Source organism: Rhinopithecus bieti, unplaced genomic scaffold (genome assembly GCF_001698545.2).
Source record: "Rhinopithecus bieti isolate Rb0 unplaced genomic scaffold, ASM169854v2 scaffold_32083, whole genome shotgun sequence".
Lineage (NCBI taxonomy): Eukaryota > Metazoa > Chordata > Mammalia > Primates > Cercopithecidae > Rhinopithecus > Rhinopithecus bieti.
In genome coordinates this window covers 1904840-1919762 of record NW_016814096.1, presented here as the reverse complement: position 1 = coordinate 1919762, position 14923 = coordinate 1904840, and the positions used below count along the sequence as shown (strand labels likewise).

General features: G+C 50.2%; 1 protein-coding gene across 1 annotated transcript in view; it reads right to left on the bottom strand.

Annotated features, from left to right (window-relative positions):
- Positions 1-4057: 4057 nt before the first annotated feature.
- The window catches only part of NAT10 (N-acetyltransferase 10), a 41811-nt gene continuing 30945 nt past the window's right edge, over positions 4058-14923 (bottom strand). Inside the window, exons 20-29 of the mRNA XM_017849689.1 lie at positions 14022-14155; positions 13774-13822; positions 11519-11615; positions 11311-11421; positions 10251-10423; positions 9618-9737; positions 9142-9240; positions 8611-8684; positions 7440-7523; positions 4058-4888 (exon numbers count right to left, since the gene is read on the bottom strand). Of these exons, the coding sequence (XP_017705178.1) occupies positions 4777-4888; positions 7440-7523; positions 8611-8684; positions 9142-9240; positions 9618-9737; positions 10251-10423; positions 11311-11421; positions 11519-11615; positions 13774-13822; positions 14022-14155 (1053 nt within the window). The 3' untranslated portion in view covers positions 4058-4776. The remainder of the gene's footprint in view (positions 4889-7439; positions 7524-8610; positions 8685-9141; positions 9241-9617; positions 9738-10250; positions 10424-11310; positions 11422-11518; positions 11616-13773; positions 13823-14021; positions 14156-14923) is intronic.

Sequence of the window (14923 nt, the reverse complement as noted above, 5' to 3'; positions counted from 1 at the left end):
CCTTGGCCTCACTGCTGCTGGAAGAGGGTTACTCAGAGTTCAGAACTGGGGAGAAGCCTCTTAGGACCAGGGAGAGATCCCAGAGCTGACTCTCACTCAGGTCTCCTGCCTCTCAGAGCCAAGACCTTACCAAAGCCATTGCTGTGGCCACCCAGCACTCGCCTCTCTCCATTCCTCACCGGCCCTCGCTCACATTTACACGTATGTGCCACTGAGCTGGACAGGCACCAAATGACTGAGGAATATGACACCATCAGGCTTTCCTTATCTCCACTCCCACCCCCTCCACAGCCCTTTATGTGGGAGCTATTTTGGGGGTTGTCTTCAGAGGTGTTTGCAAACCCTGGCACATCCCCAAATGGCAGAGCCCAGCAAAGTGGCGGGAGGGCCTCCTTCACCCAGGCCTGACCTGGCCTGATTTGAGGGACCTGTCCCTGGGTGAGTGCTGCCTCCAGGCCCAGCTGAGCTAAGCTGGCTGTGCCGCCACTAGCAGAGGTAATGGAGGGAGATGGTGAGGCGCTGACTCAGACCCAAGAGTGTTCTGGGGCCATGGCTGTAGTTTTAGGTGCAAAGTTCAGGCACAAATACAAGTTTTTAAAACATTCCCTGCCAATTGGCTGGGCATAGTGGTGTACATCTGTATTCCCAGCTGCTCAGGAGGCTGAGGTGGGAGGATCACAGAGCCCAGGAGTTCAAGGCTGCAGTGAGCTATGATCACCCCTGCACCTCAGCCTGGACAACAAAGCAAGACTCTCAAAAAAAAAGTCGCCTGCCTGCAGAGGCAGGTATAGAAATTCCTAAGGTCACTGGGAACCTGAAGCAAAGTGGCTGTGGGCCAGTGACTGGCCATGACTCAGGAGTTAGGGGAATGATATAAAGATCCCAGTCCCTGGGAAGGCCCAATTCCAGCAGGGGCTGCGCAGGGCAGCTCAAGGCCTAGCCTGGTGCCCTGGGGCCGCACAGACCCATGGTGCCCTCTGGGGGCCACTGGGAGGGGGCGCACTGCCCCGCACCATCTTTCTATGCAGTGGCCAAGAAGGTGGTAGAGCAGGCCGCCCCTCCCTAGCACTTGTCACACAAAGTGGCTACCCTTCACAGGTCTGTGTCCAGCATCCCCACAAGTTGCCCCATCCCACTGCCCCATGCCTCGGTCAGTACCCAGTCTAGAAAGCAAGATCTAGTTGCATTCTGGCTCCAGACGAGGGATCAGCCCTTTCCTCTCCTGAGAGGGTGAGTGGGGGGTTGAGAGAAAGTGGAGGTGGGAGAGAGGGAGCGGGCCCCTTAGAGCCTGTAGGTAGCAGGAATACATTTTTGAATAAACATTAAAAATTAAAATAATTACCAAAAAAAAAAAAAATCAGACGTGGTTCCAAGGGGCTAGGACCCAAACGGACATAATCACTTACCCGGGCAGCTGGACCTCCTAATTCAGGGCCACTGCTCACTGCCTGCGTGCTCCGCCTGCTATGAGCAGCCACAGGCAGGCTCGGGGGAGTTACCTTCTTACTGGAGCCCTTGAGTACCCAGGTGCCGAGCGCATGGGTTGCATCCACAGGGATTTCACTCCGCTCCAGCAGGTCCACAGGCAATCATAAGCTGGTGCCTTAGCCGTCTCCAAAGAAAACGCCTCTCCAGAAGTGGTGGGTACCAGTCTGCTCCTGCACCGACAGGGCTAACACTGAGATTGTTTTTTTTGAGGCTATCTGGTTTCTTTCCTGCATTCAAATCTTCTCATGAAGCTTTCCTTTCCTTTCTGCTCTCCGCCTGGAAGGCCAGTTATCCTTTTCTACATCAGTCCCCATGCCAGATGCGAGGTGGCTAGAGCTTTCTCCTCAACAGAACCAGCCTGAGCAGGAAGCCCCAGCCTCTCTCCCTTTCAGGCTGCCTTTCACGTCCCGTTTGCAGGATCCAGATGATGTTTAACTCGAACCAATTGTTTGTAGAATCAAGGGCATGCCCCTTCAGGGACAATCCCCTGAAATTGTCTATTCAAGCCCAAGGGGCTTCCAACCCCACCCCCTCCTCTAGGCCTGCAGAATGGCTGCGGGTGGGCCTCAGATAATGAGTCTACATTTTTCCAAGGTGACGGTCACTTATTTCTGCCCCTCCCCCACCTCCCAGCCTCAGCGGCCCCCTTTGTGTCCCGTCTCCTGGTCACTCTGGAGTCCTCTGGGACTGCCAGGCCAGATGAGCAGTGGAAGCACTGAAGCAGGCCGGCATCAGCTCTGCCTGGCGAGGGGGCATGGGGGGCGACCATTCAGTAACATTCTTTGTTCAGGCTTCTTCAGCCTCTTCCCCTTCTGGTGACAGCATTCATGGCTGGCCTATCTGAATTCATTTCGCAAGTGACATTTCCTAAGACAGCCAAGCTTTACAGATGTCACTCTGTCTGGGGCCAGATGGTGAAGTGTGGGGAGCATGCCTTTTCAGGTTTGAAGGAGAACCCAAGATCATGACCACAAAATGCAAAGACCCAAGCTTGTGTTTAGGAATACACACTTTGCAAATAAAGAGGCCTTGTCCAAGGATACAGAGATATTACACTGAGCCAGACAAGTCTGACTGCAAAATGCACGCTCTTTGCTGCCCAAGTGAGATGCCTTTTCTAGCTTAGGTTGTGGTTTTTGGAACATGGCCAGTCCTGGCCAAGTGTGGTGGCTCACGCTTCTAATCCCAATACCCTGGGAGGCCCTGGCGGATCACTTGAGGCCAGAGTTCCAGACCAACCTGAGCAACATATTGAGACTCCATCTCTAGATAATTTCAAAAATTAGGCAGGTGTGGTGGTGAGCACCTTCCCAGCTGCTTAGAAGGCTGAGGTGGGAGAATGCCTTCAGCCGGAGTTCAAGGCTGCAATGAGCTATGACTGAGCCACCGCACTCCAGCTTGGGCAACAGAACAAGACCCTGTCTCTTTTTAAACCACCACCACAGCTAGTCCTTATTGAGTATTCTCAGAGCTGGCATGTAACTGAACTTGAACAGCTCCTCTAGTTAGATCTGATGAGTGCCCAGAACCCAGAAAGACTGAGCGGGCACTTGCTCTGTGCCAGGCACTGTTCTAAATGCTTTCCATTCTACCCCACCCACTCCTCACCACAACTCCATGACGGGGGGGCTATTCCTACCACTCACACTTTGCAGAAGTGGACCTGAAGGGCAGGTAGGATCCAGTAACCTGCCCAAGGCCACGGTGAGGGTCAGGGCAGAGCAGTCTGCCTCCAGAGCCCTCTCACCTTGCACCCAGAGCAGAGCCAGCTGGGGAGACTCTGGGGGTAGAGACACTAAACAAAAGCTTCCTTACCTGTAGGATGATATGCCTGGACAACTTGCACAGTCCCATCCAGCTCTGACCATTTGAGAATGTGACTCTGCTTTTGGTCACGCTCTAAGAAAACCCTCTTTGAAAGGCAGGCTTGGGCACCCACCTGAGAAAATAAATAAAAATTATTTTCATGCCCTCTCCCCACCGCCAGCAAAATTTCCTACAGACCTAACAGAGGTCTGTGGCCAGGAAACTTCAGTTCCAAGAAATGAAAGGCCCCTAGCTCATGTCCCGACAGCCTCGGTGAAGGCTCAGCAGCGCTAGGGTCACGCACAGAACCTGCTCTTCTCCCTCTGGGAACAAGTCCTGGGAGCTGCATATGAAATACCCTTAGGCTGAGAAGTTACTGTTTCCTTCCCTGTCCTTCTCTGAACCTAGACAACACATCAGGGCTGCAGATTCATTAGCCTGGATACCATGAAACAAACACACCAAAGTATGTGTAAAGCCACCAGGTAATCTCTGTTCCCAACAAACAGAAGGGACCAAGTGACCTGGAAGGAGCTGGGAAGGAAATGAGGCAGTTCTAGCTGGCTTCCAGCCACCACACCAAGCCCCTCGAGGTGACCACAACCACCTGCCACTTCTCCCGCAGACCTCTGGGCTGGGAAGCCCTAGATACACTGCTCACCTCTGGCCTTGATACCAACGCCTTCCAAATTCCACCAGGCAGCCAAGACCCACCAGAAGAAACTTCCACGTGTGTGGATTCAGAACGCTCACAGGCAGCTGGTCTTTCTAGAATATTATTTATTAAAAATAGATTCTCTATCCCTCCCCTCACCCCTGCGAGCAAAATGGCCTTTCCCAACATCTTTTCCCAAATGGATGAGATAACAGGTCTTGAGTACGCAGATGTGGCATCCTACATAAACTACAGGCTCAGGCATTTCTGGGACAGTGGCTCTGCTGGAGCCAAGAGTGGAACAGCACAAGACGTCATCAGCAAACCCTGGTGTACCTAACTGCGGGCTGTCATGGATGCCAGGACGGACTGGAGGTCCTCCTGCTCCAGGCACAAGGCCACAAAGAGAGACCCAGAGGCCCAGCAGCAGCCCCCTGGGCACCACCAGAAAGCAATGTACTTAAGGGCCTCACGGGGACGAGAGGCAACATGGCTTCCACATGTGCGGGAATGAGCCTAAAAAGATGGCCCAAAGCAAAATATGAACTTATAGGAAAGGAGGGCCCTGGACTGGGTGGGGAGAGAGAGACTCCTGGCAATTCTAGGTGGCAGTGCCCAGCCATCAAGTTCTAAGGAGACCCATTTGGGAGTGACTCTGCCTTCAGCCAGGTTGAGCTCACAGACTGACACAGGCCTGGAGGCTGAATCCGCGGCCAGCTTGCAGGTGTGCCAGGACCTCTTGTTGCTTTTAACAGTCCAGCCAGAGAGGGTTCAGGAAGTGAGAGTATCTTCCCATGATCAAACACTGATGCCAAAGTTTCTCTTCACTATTTCTTCCGCTTCAGTTTCATATCTTTTTTGTTCTTTGTATCTCTATTCTTCTTCAACTTCTTGCTCTGTTTGGGTTCTTGTTTGGCTTCTAACTTCCTTTTCTTGTCACTAGAGAAAAATCAAAAATAGAAAGAATGAAATCTGTACAGATCTGAACATCTGAGACTGCTTGGTTTTAAGCTTGCTTTGCTTTGTGAAAAAGGGTTTCCACCGTTTGAAACTTGATGTAAGGACACCCAATTGGACGTAAATGTTCTCTGCAAACCTATTGGGGGTAGGCATTGTGCTGGGGCTGGGGACACACCACACAGACCAGTTCCTGCCCTGACCCAGCTCTTAGTCTGTGGAAGAACAAATCTTGATCTTAACACCTGAAATCCGGGTTCTCCTCAGAGCTCGGGACACTCTGCTCCCCTCTCCCAAGACAGATCTAAGGCACCACAAGGATTCCCCACTACCACTCTCACCACTGCAGCGACTCTGGAAACCAGACATATTTATCCCAATGACCCTGAAGACAGTCCTTAATACAAGGTATGAGACTCCAAGGAAAACCCCGCCATACTTTCTGATGTGCTACTATTATTTTATTTATCTTATATGAGAAGAAGAAATCCTAAACAACAGGTGACACCCTGCGACCAGTCCCTGGATTCTTCATTGATATACTGGCACAGGAATCACTCAGCAAACGGCCACCTGCCATTAAGAAACATAGGTTTAATTTTGTTCTGGAAACAAATACTTCCCTACAAGGAGACAGAGAAGAGTTCAGTCCAGATACCATTAAGGTTGTATGAATGAAGTACCTCTCAAAGGAAGAAAAAGAAATGCCTCAGAGTATTTAATGATAGCTACCAGCATTTTTAGCTCACAAAGTTCAAGCTTTCACATTTACTCAGAGCCATCAAGCACATCAACAACCACACAGCACTGGCTGGTTGGACTCAAGAGGCTTCTCACTATCAGCAATGGCCAAACAAATGGCAGGAAAGGCCAAGTTCTGCAGAGTGAGGAGCTGAGGCTGTCTCCACAGCAAGCATGCTCTCCAGCCTTTTTTTCCAGTGAAAGCCACCGTGCTCAAGGCCAAAGCCATCACGGGCCCTGTGCTACATTTCCCATACTGTACAAACCAGAGACAGGTCACACCGACAGTGGGCTTCTGTGCTGCACCACAGAGCATCTGGGAAATGAGGCCAGCATCGATGCTGGATCCTTCAAGATGCCACAGTGACTAATGGAGACTCTGGAAGATAGTATCTGATTTCTGGGATCTATAGTTCCTAGAGACACAAGGTTTCCTCTTTCCAAGTGTTTCCAAAATATAAGCTTTTAAGGAAACCAGTAACTAGGGGAGTGCCAAAATCTCACCCTCCCCATCAACCCCCAAATCAGCTGTGAAAGCCTCAATTCCAGAGGCTCTGGGCAGGGAAGGCCTCATTGTATTCCCAAGGAGAACTGATGAAAGTTCCAGCCTAAGTTATTTACAAATGCACCACTCTGCAGATAAGAAGCTTGGAGTGAAGATTTTCAAAGAGTGGTCTAGGGACTGCTGGGGTCCCTAAGACCCTTTCAGGTGTCCACAAGGTCAAAATGTACTTGTATTAGTATGAAAATAGTTATTTGCCTTTTTTCATTTTCATTCTCTCACAAATATTCAGTTTTCCAAAGTATAAGATATGACAGCACAAGAGTGTCAGTGAAGACACGGACATGAGTATCCAGCTGCCTTCTATTAAGCCAGATATTGAAGAGATTTGCAAAAATGTATATGTAAAACAATGCCACTCTTCTCACCACAATTTTATGAGAGTATTTTCCAAACAACTGAATCCATTATTACTGTGAACAAATGAATATTTTAAAATTTCTCAGTTTTTCATTTATTTTCTTTTTAACATTTTTTTGTGGAGACAGGGTCCGCTATGTTGCACAGGTTGGTCTTGAACTCCTGGGCTCAAGCGATCCTCCTGCCTCGGTCTCCCGAAGTGCTGAGATCACAGGCATGAGCCACTGTACCTGGCCAGTTTTTCATTTCTAATATGGGAAATTACAATAGATATAACCAACAAAAGTCCTCTGGGGGCCTTAATTGTTTTTAAGAGATAAAGGAACTCAAAGACCCAAAACCTTGAGAACTGCTGGCTCAAAGGAAGGACAATGTAACAGTTAAACCTATGGCCTTGCAGTAGAGAAACCTGGACTTGATTCTAGCTCCAGCTCTCACTAGCTGTGTGCTTCTTGGGAATTTACTTAACCCCGTAGAGCCTTGGTTACTTCATCTGAAAGCAATGACAGTAATAAAACAGCCCCCTCATGCTGTCATCCTGAGGGCTGAATGATGAAAGCCCACAGGCAAGTCTCAGCCAGTGGCAGCTTCTGGATTTTTCCCTCAAGCCCTTCTCCCTGATAGGCCCAGCGCCCTGGCATGGCTGACGAATACAAAGAGTGAAGAGATCCATGCCTAAGAGATGGCCCTCCTGGTCTGTGGGAGATGCCCTGCAAGGGTAATGGCCAAGGGACTCTCAAAGGGAAGAACCATGACTTTTCTGTCAAAGCTTTTTTGCTCCAACCTCCTATTTTCTAGTCAAAGTTAAAGAGAAGCAGAGAGGCCAGAATGCCTCTTCCGCCAGACGCAGGTCAGACCTTGGGCCCTCACCTTTTCAGGCTGATGATCGAGGCGTTCGGCCCAGCTTTGTTCAAAACTTCATTCCACTCTTCATCGTCCCCACGGATGATGTATCTTAAAAAAACAGAAGGGAACTAGCAAAGCCTGCTTGAAAGAAGACAGGACTGCTTAAGAGAAAACACAACAGTGACAACATTCTTATCAGACCTTTCCTGTCATGAAAGCCAGGCTGAGCAGTGTCAGCATTTGAACAGCAAAAAGGACAAAGGGGACGAGCATGCAGGAGGGCCAAGAGATGTGGCGCTTAGCTCTGCGGATAGAAGCTCCACAGGAGCGAGGGTCACCAGGTCTGCTGGCGGGGGTCAGTGAGGACAGTCCTGCACAGAAGGCGCCTGCCTGGCTTCTCCCACATGACTCTCATTAACACCCCCCAAAGCAGCTTCCTGTCGCCCCCACAATCTTCTCACTCACTCCCACCTCCAAGCGTTTGTCCACAAGCCCTTGAATTGTGCCTCTCCCCTCCCTCCCTTCTCTTTTAGATTTAGCAGTCCTGGCAAATCAAGGTTTTGATATTACAAAGCTGAGGGCAGAAACTACAGCTCGATTCTCTGACCCAGGACTCCTGGCCACCTCCATCTCACACACCCAGCAGCCACCATCACTAATGACCCAGAAACAGGACTACAGGTCACAGAGGCTCAGAGGCCATGAATTCTGGAGTTATTATTCACATCAATCCAGGCGGTGGAGGGAGAGGCAGCTGAGGCTCAGAAGGGACTAGGATCCCCAGACGGTTTTAGAGCAAGGGGTGTTTTGCTTGTTTGGTTGGTTTTAGCAGTAGAATCCTTTCTTCAAACAAAATCACATGTAAAAGCCAAATAGAGTAAAGTAACCATTAAAGTGCATGCTCGTCCAATCAGCACCCCCACTCCTGGAAGGACCCGAGGTGTGACCTGGAGCCTTGGGGATCAGAGAACGCAATTTGAAAGTCAAAGTGGCCGCACTGGTCTCGGGAACCTAACTCTTCCAAAACTCTTACAAACAGGCAATTAGAAGGTCAAATAGAACTGTTAGCGCTCCTAAAACTGATCCCATGAAAGACATTTCCCAGGGCACCTGGGATATGATTAGAAGAAACGTGTAGGCAGATTCTTAGGGCCCCAGAAGCCAAGGCAAAGCCTCTGCTTCCCACAAGCCTTACTCAGAGAGGTCCATGCTCTTCAGCTTCCCCACTTCTTTCTTGTGTTTCTCCTGAAATTCCTTTGCTGCTTCATCCTGGGTTAAGGACCCATACAGAGACTAAGTCAGAGTCAAGGACTGAACCAAACACAGGAAAAGGGGAAGCTGGGGTGGAATAGCACAATGATGAGAAAACATTTCCTTCTCTTCCGTCTACCTGCAAAAACCTTGTAAGCAGCTCTGATTATTTTAAGGTAGCTCTGTATATAAAATATGCATTTAAGACGTCACCAAAAAAGACAAAACATTTACAACAGATGCTAGAATCCTGCATTCATAACATACACACAAAATCAGTGGCAGGCACAACTCTAGGCCTGTGTGTGCTCAGACAATGCTGGGTCCATTTGCCCAGTTAAACCTATGGAATAGCACTTAGCTCAATTAGTGCAGAGGACTCTTTCTAAAGGGGAAGGGGAAGACGGTCTGCATTCACAGCCTAAGGCAACTGATGGAAAAGCCAGGACTCCCGAGGCCTTGAGTAGGGACATACCAGGTCATCACTGAGGGTCTTCATCGTGGGCTCCATGACCACATCCTTCACTGCCACCATCTGCTCCTCAATGGCCTTTTCCTGAATTTCATTAAACAGCTACAAAAGACAACCACAGAGAGGCAGAAGATGAAGGAACAGCAGGGCCCAGTCACCCGTGACCCAGACACTTGGTGTCTTATAGAAAGGTGTGCATTTTGAAGACACAAAGCAACACTCTACAGTTTAGGAATATGGATATTCGCAGGAAGAGTTGAAGAACACAGACTGGATATGTACCGAATTCCTAACAGGGATGCCTCTGGGAGAGGACACACACAACTTCACAGATTTTTCAGAGCTGAAGTCCCGGATTTGTGTGTGTGACAAGATGCAGCAAACACAGCTAAATGCTAACGTGTTCATCTCGGGAGCAGGGAGTGGGTTCTTTGCACTATTTGAGAGAGATCAAGCCCCTGCCCTCAGGCCGAGGTTACCTTCACAACTTTGCGGATGATCCGGTTGAAAAGTCCCATCAACTGGCCTGAGGGCAGCTCAATCTCCTTTTCCAGCTGGTCCACAGACTTATGCTGCAGGCCAATCCCCAAGAGAAGAGCCTAAAGGATGGAAAATCTGCTGGGTGGGCCTCTAGGACAGGCCCTTGCCCATTAAAATGGCGCCAAGAACTAGAGTACTCTCTTGACCAAAGCTATTGGTACAAAGGCAGACTAGCACTGTGTATACTGGCATCTTCTCTCTCATTCTGTTACTGAGACCACCAAGAAATGTTGTCTTCCTTAAATCCCCAAAATAACTTTTATCCTGACAAATACCTGCTTCACAACTACAATAAAACTTTGGGATGTTCCTGAACCTCTGCTAAGGTGGAGTTAAGTGTCAAGGCAACGTAGCGGGGTGGAAGCTGCAGCTCTCACTTCATATGGCTGGGCACGTTACTCGACTTCAGAGCCCAGGTTTCCTGACCTGTAGAATGAGGAGACCACTACCCACCTATCAGATCTATGAGGAATTAAAGGCACACAATTATGACCAAGTGCCCAACCCAACACCCAGCAAACAGCTCCACAATCCTCGCTTCTCCTCCTCCACACAAGCAGCAGGTAGCCTACCGACTGAGCCGCGGACAGGGCCAGGTCCCCCAGCTGGTTCAGGAAATAGATGCGGGAGATGGCCGGGATCATGTCCATGATGAGGTGATAGTCCACCATGTTCCGTGAATACATCTCCAGCCGCTTCAGGTCATAGGGGAGGAAGAGTGCTTCTAGCTCCTCCCGGCTCAAGGCTGTCCACGGGACACAGAGCCAGACAGTTTAGGTCGCCCAGCACCCTCACGAGACAGCACACAGCCCCCAGGCGGCACCCTAACACACAGAAGCATCTAACAGGGCCTGGCAGCCATACCACACAGCCCTGGCCCAGAGGGGCACCAAACCTGCTCCTGCCATAGAAGGGGCGGCTCCGGGCCATGTGTGGGGAGGGGACAGCTGCCACAGGACCCTTGCTCACTTCCCATACTCAACACATGGACCAAGGAAAAGCTCCCTGTGGCCTAGGGTTAGGGGAACACAACTACACTCTTTCCCTGCTTTGCCACTTCATTCGGTGTCACAGAATGTGTGTAAACTCTGCCCAGCTCAAGATATACAGATTTCTCCATCAAAATATAATTGGCAAAAAAGTATATACACACATACACACAAATATATGCATGTTATACCTACATACTTATGTATAAAATATGCAATAAAACTAATCTCTTACACATTTGTTTTTTAAATATTCAAACAGAATCTGTATGCACAAAGCACTTCTGTGTGCTGTTGGCTACAGAAGGCTAGCAGCATGTTCTTATTACAATTTCATGAATGAGGAAACTAAACCTCACTCCCCTAGAGCACAGATGGAAATCGGCCTCCATAACAAACCAGCTACATGAACTAAATGGACACCTCTGACGTCAAATTGCACAGCCAGAGTCTGACCATGAAAATGAAAGACAACACAGCCTGGGACGGAGCAGAGGCCTGGCAAGTGGGTAGTAGCCAGCGAGTGACTGCAGGCTAGAACCAGGCCCTCAATTTCCAGCCCACACCCTTCCTGGGACACCACACCCACCTCCAACACAGCCAAGCCACTCCCAACCCTCCTCCCTGTCCCGGCCCGGCTCACCCGGCTGGGCTGGCTTCCCCACGTTCCTGTTCTGAATGATGTTCAGAGCCAGGGAAGGAGAGAAGGTGCTGAACTGGTAGGAGAGCAAGGCTAGGAACCGTCGTCGGAAATCTGTGGGGTGCCATCACGCAGAGTTAGAGGTCTGAAGGCATCCCCGGAAGCCCCCGATCACCTCGTTGTCTCCCCAGAACCCCCACTCCTCAGTCACCTTTCCAGAAGGCTGCAAGCCAGCCTCCCTGGTCAGCCTCGTCCTCATCAGTGAGTGTCTTCAGCATGATGCATGAGTGCTCTCCAGTCAGGTCATTCTGGATAACACAGAGGTTCAACTGGCACCAAGAACTCCCTTTTTTGAACAACCCATCATTGATGAAGGGTAAACACTCAGGGAAGAAAGCCTTGGTGCTTCCGCGGGCCTCTTCTTCTACCTGGGCTGGGAGAGGCGCCCTTCTCAAACACAGCCCTCGCCTTCACCTTCCTCATATCACCTCAGTTCACATGCAAGGGCTGCAAAGATCACTGTCCTGCAATCTCCTCAGAAGTGTCACAGACACAGAGCAGAGGTGCTCGCTCTTCCAGGCCTGCCTCTTGCTCGGGACCTGCGGGAGGGAAATACCTGTTCCTCTCAGGTGGATGCTGAACTCAGTAATTAGGGCTTAAGCTCCACACAATCCAGTCTACTTGGGTTTGGTGCCTCACAGCAGGAACTCCAGGGACAAAACCTATATCTCAGTGCTGGCAGCCAGTCTGCAAAAGTGCAGGCTTCTTTAGGTGCTAAAATTGTGACTGATTTTACATTTTCTACTACATAACAACAAAGCCCATACCATAAAAACACCACTATCAAGTCACAAATGAACAGTGCACAGTACAAGACCACATGGACACACCGCAGACCACACGGCAGCTCACTAGCCTGCGTTCACCTTGCAGCTGACAGCTGAATTTACATCCCCAGACTCCACCAAACGCACCGACAGAGAACCAACCCATCTCTGTGGCTCCCTGCCTGCACGGAAGCAGCCCAACACCCAGCGGTCCTCACCAGTCCCACTTTAAACCCTCGGACGGACACTGGACACTAGCCTCGGATACTGGCTTTGCCCTAAAACCTCTAACACTTCCCTCTCAGCCGATGGACTCCCCTCATCTGGGAAGACAGAAGCACTCAGAAGAGAACGTCATCATCCTCCCAACCCCAAATCAGCCAGCCAACTGATGCCTTCCATTCCCATCCTCTCTGCCTTCCCTGGGTCTGAAGGATGAAGTAGGTGGTCACCTCTCTTCCTGAGTCTCAAGTCCCACCCACCACTTCCTCAAGGCCTAGCACTCTGGCAGTCAGCCCCCCTCACCTACACCACTACTTGTAGAATCGAACTCAGCAGCAAACACACATTCTCTAGAATCTCCCATCTGACAACCCCTCTTTAGCTTCCATTTCCCTCCAGCGACCTTGTTTCTCTGCTTCCTTTCGCTTCCTGAAAGAGTCGCCTGCTCCCCTTCTCGTTCTTCGCCTCCTCTTCCCTCTGGCCAGGCCGAAGCCTCCACTCCACTGCAGCTGCTTCAAAGCAGCTCACTGCTACTGATGAATCCAATGGCCAGCTGTCCTCATCCTCCTCATCTCCCTACAGGGCTGACTCCCATTCCCACTTCTCCACCTTGACGTGGACATACCCCGACTTTCTCCTGCGCATCAGGGCTGCTCCTTCTCAGTCCTGTGCGTGCTGTGTCCTCCTCCTCAGTCCTCTAAATGTTAGGGTCCAAGGAGTCACCCTCATGTCCTTTCACTGGCTCCAGATATTTTTCATTCACTCAACAAAAGTATTTACTGAACACATACTACACAGCAATTGCTACTCTAAGTGCGAGGAATGCAGCAATGAACAAAACAGACAAGAGCTCCATGCCCTCGTGCAGTGCATTTTATTATGAATATGCTGATGGCTCCCAAAGCTCCATCTCTAGCCCCAAACTTCCCTACCTCCACATTACTGTAGTCAAATAAATGCCTAGTCCACATTTCCACTTGGATGTCCAATAGGCATCTCACATTAATGTCAAAAAAGAACTCCCACTCTTCCCTCCAAATCTGCTCCTCCTGCAGTGAGTCCCACCTCTGACAGCACCTCCGACACCCAGTTTCTCAAGCCAAAACTCTAGGAGTTACCCTTGATCCTCCTGTCCACTCTCCTTCCTCAGAATCTGATGAACAAGCCCACGTGTACCTCTGCCATTTTATGACTAAGCACAAGGCATGCACTGTATAGTCGGGGAAGAAATGTGTGATGACGTGACCCGTCCCTGAGGATGGCTGTTTCCGTGTCCATCAGAATAAACCTCTTCAGAGGCACAGCCACCTGCTCAGAGCAACACAGCAGGGACGCACTAGGGCTCTTTGCAAGGACAGGCCTCTCACCTACCACAACAGCAAACCTAAACCTCTCCTCTGCTGGATGCCTCACTCACCGGGGTCTGTCTCAGATAAACAGGAACAAATCCAGCTCGTTTCCAGAACCTGCAAAGATACAAAGACAGTAGGTCACTGTGTGTGGCCTCTGGGGAGCGGCTGACAGACACACAAGGGCAAGCACCAGGAGAGCAGGCCACGAACAGCAGGCTAGCACAGACACCAGCTACCAACAGACACACAGCCCACAGAACTCTTCTTTCTCAATGCCAAGGAGTGATGCTGAGGAAGGAGGGCAGGCACTTACTTGAGGAGCCTGGGGGTCAAGCCATAGGAAACACCCAGGTAATCCAGGCGCTCAGCGGGCCTCTCATTCAATTTGAGGAGTAAAGGAGGCAGGTCCTTCCGGGGAGTGATGACCTCTTCCAGCAAGCTGACAGCCTGTGAAGATGCCAAGGAGAGAACACAGTCCACTTAACAGAGGGAGAGAGACATCGTCAAGCAACCCTGCCACAGCTCACTCTGGACTCAGCACAACAAAAACTGGGAGAGGTTTCTTGGTTTGTTGCTGTGGTTGTCAAACTATGGGAACACCACAGTCAAGCAATCATTCCTACGTACACAAAACACCTCAACATGCATGGAGTCACACTGCTCTGGACCTCTAGAATGCAGGAAGACAGCCAGAGTTTAGGAATGACTGACAGAGGCCAGGAGTGGTGGCTCATGCCTGTAATCCCAGCACTTTGGGAGACCGAGGCAGGTGGATCACCTGAGGTCAGGAGTTCGAGACTGGCCTAGCCAACATGGCAAAACCCCATCTCTACTAAAAATACAAAAATTAGCCAGACGTGGTGGTGTGTGCTTGTAGTCCCAGTTATTCAGAAGGCTGAGGCAGGAAAACTGCTTGAACCTGGGAGGCAGAGGTTGCAGTGAGCTGAAATCATGCCATTGCACTCCAGCCTGGGAGACAGAGCAAGACTCTATCTCTTTGAAAAAAAAAAAAAAAAAAGAAAGAAAGAAAAAAGAAATGCCCGACAGATTTACAAAGGGACAGACAGATTCCTATGATCCAGCACGAAGTCCAGGTTCTATCACCTGACAGCCTTGGGAAGTGACAAACCTCTGAGCTTGAACTTTTTTTTTCATTGCTTGAGACAGGGTCTGGCTCTGTCACCCAGGCTGGAGTCCAGTGGCGAGATCTCGGCT